The 1,422-nt window shown below is 41.8% G+C and overlaps 1 protein-coding gene across 1 annotated transcript; it reads right to left on the reverse strand.

Annotated features, from left to right (window-relative positions):
* Positions 1-291: 291 nt before the first annotated feature.
* On the reverse strand, positions 292-1,413 carry LOC111785159 (probable disease resistance protein At4g19060). The gene has a single exon (XM_023665617.1). The coding sequence runs from the start codon at positions 1,202-1,204 to the stop codon at positions 353-355; it is 852 nt and encodes a 283-aa protein (XP_023521385.1). The 5' UTR covers positions 1,205-1,413; the 3' UTR covers positions 292-352.
* Between the last annotated feature and the right edge of the window lie 9 nt (positions 1,414-1,422).

Here is a 1,422-nt window from a genome sequence, read left to right on the forward strand (position 1 = left end):
ATTAATAGTAATATAGTACGAGTAGTTGGAGACTTTATTGTATGATATTTATTAAATTTAGTATATGGTTCACAATTTCCTACATATGTCATTTTCTTATTTATTTCCTACATATGTCATTTTTCCACGTGTCAGCCTTTGAGCAACCAATCATCTTTCTTTTCCAAATTCCTTTCTTCTCCTCTACACAATGCTCATATTCCTTCTAATAATAAAAAATAAAAATCTTATTATTTTTTTTTTAAATATTATTTTGAATTTGGTTTTTATCTTAAAAATAATTTGAAAGTAACAAACAAAAACACTGTAATTGTGAGAAGAAAATGGGGAAGAAAAGAGAAAGCAGAGAGAATTAAGAAGTGTTGAGATTGTTGGAATCTTGTTGGATGAACTTAATCTGACCCATCATCTTGGCCGCCAGTGGAAGGCCGCCGCAGTTCTTCATCAGCTCCACTTTGGTTTCCTTCAGATTTGAAGGATGGCGATGGCGGCTGGAATCGCCGTCCTTTGCAACTTCTTGCCAGAATATTTTCCACAAGCTTTCTGGGTCTTTCTGAGGAACCAAACGCCGCAAATTTCCCTCACCCACCATACCTTTTGCAGCTTTCTCGCTTCTGCTCGTCACTATAATTGCTCCGCCTTTCCCTCTTGGAAACCCATCTCTCAAATTCTCTCCGGTTTTCTGGGAAGATTTCAAATCCCAAAACCCATTTTGTTCTTCCTCTGTTTCCGATTCTTGTACGTCATCCAACACAACCAGATAGCGTTTCCCTCTCAGTTGCAGGCGGAGGGCGTAGAGGAGGCGGCGGAGTGTTTGTTCGCCGGGGACATTTGTGTCTATTCCGACTCCGAGAGAGATTAATATTCTCTTGAGTACAGCGATTTTGGGATCTCTGTCTTCGCTGAAAATTCTCGACATGGAGACCCAAATCCTCGGGAGAAACTTGGATTTCACTTCTGGGTTTTGGAGAAAGGCCCGGCAAACCGTCGATTTCCCTATCCCTCGGACTCCGGTGACTCCGATTGCCCTGACCCCATTTCCACCGCCGTCATCTTCTGGTTTCTCGAGCATTTTCCGCAGAACCAGGAGCTCGTTTTCGACGCCGTGGATGGTGGATTCGTCGACCGTTTCTGTAACCCATCTCGAGATTTTGGTTCCTGGTTGAGTGAGATGGATCTCGGAGTCGGGAGGTGTGGCGTTCATATCTCCGATGGCAGTGGATTTGGGTTCTGAGGTGCTTTAATGGCGGAATGAGTGGTTAGTTTGAAGTATCCATGGCAGAACAGAAGCTCCTAAAAATTATAAAGAACATGAAATGATAAAATATTTCAAAGTGTATTATCATTTCCAGATCTGACAGCACAGTGTACAGAGTTTATATTTTAAAATTCAAACCCAATCATGTCAGCTGCAACAAATTG

Source organism: Cucurbita pepo, unplaced genomic scaffold, assembly GCF_002806865.2.
Source record: "Cucurbita pepo subsp. pepo cultivar mu-cu-16 unplaced genomic scaffold, ASM280686v2 Cp4.1_scaffold000390, whole genome shotgun sequence".
Lineage (NCBI taxonomy): Eukaryota > Viridiplantae > Streptophyta > Magnoliopsida > Cucurbitales > Cucurbitaceae > Cucurbita > Cucurbita pepo.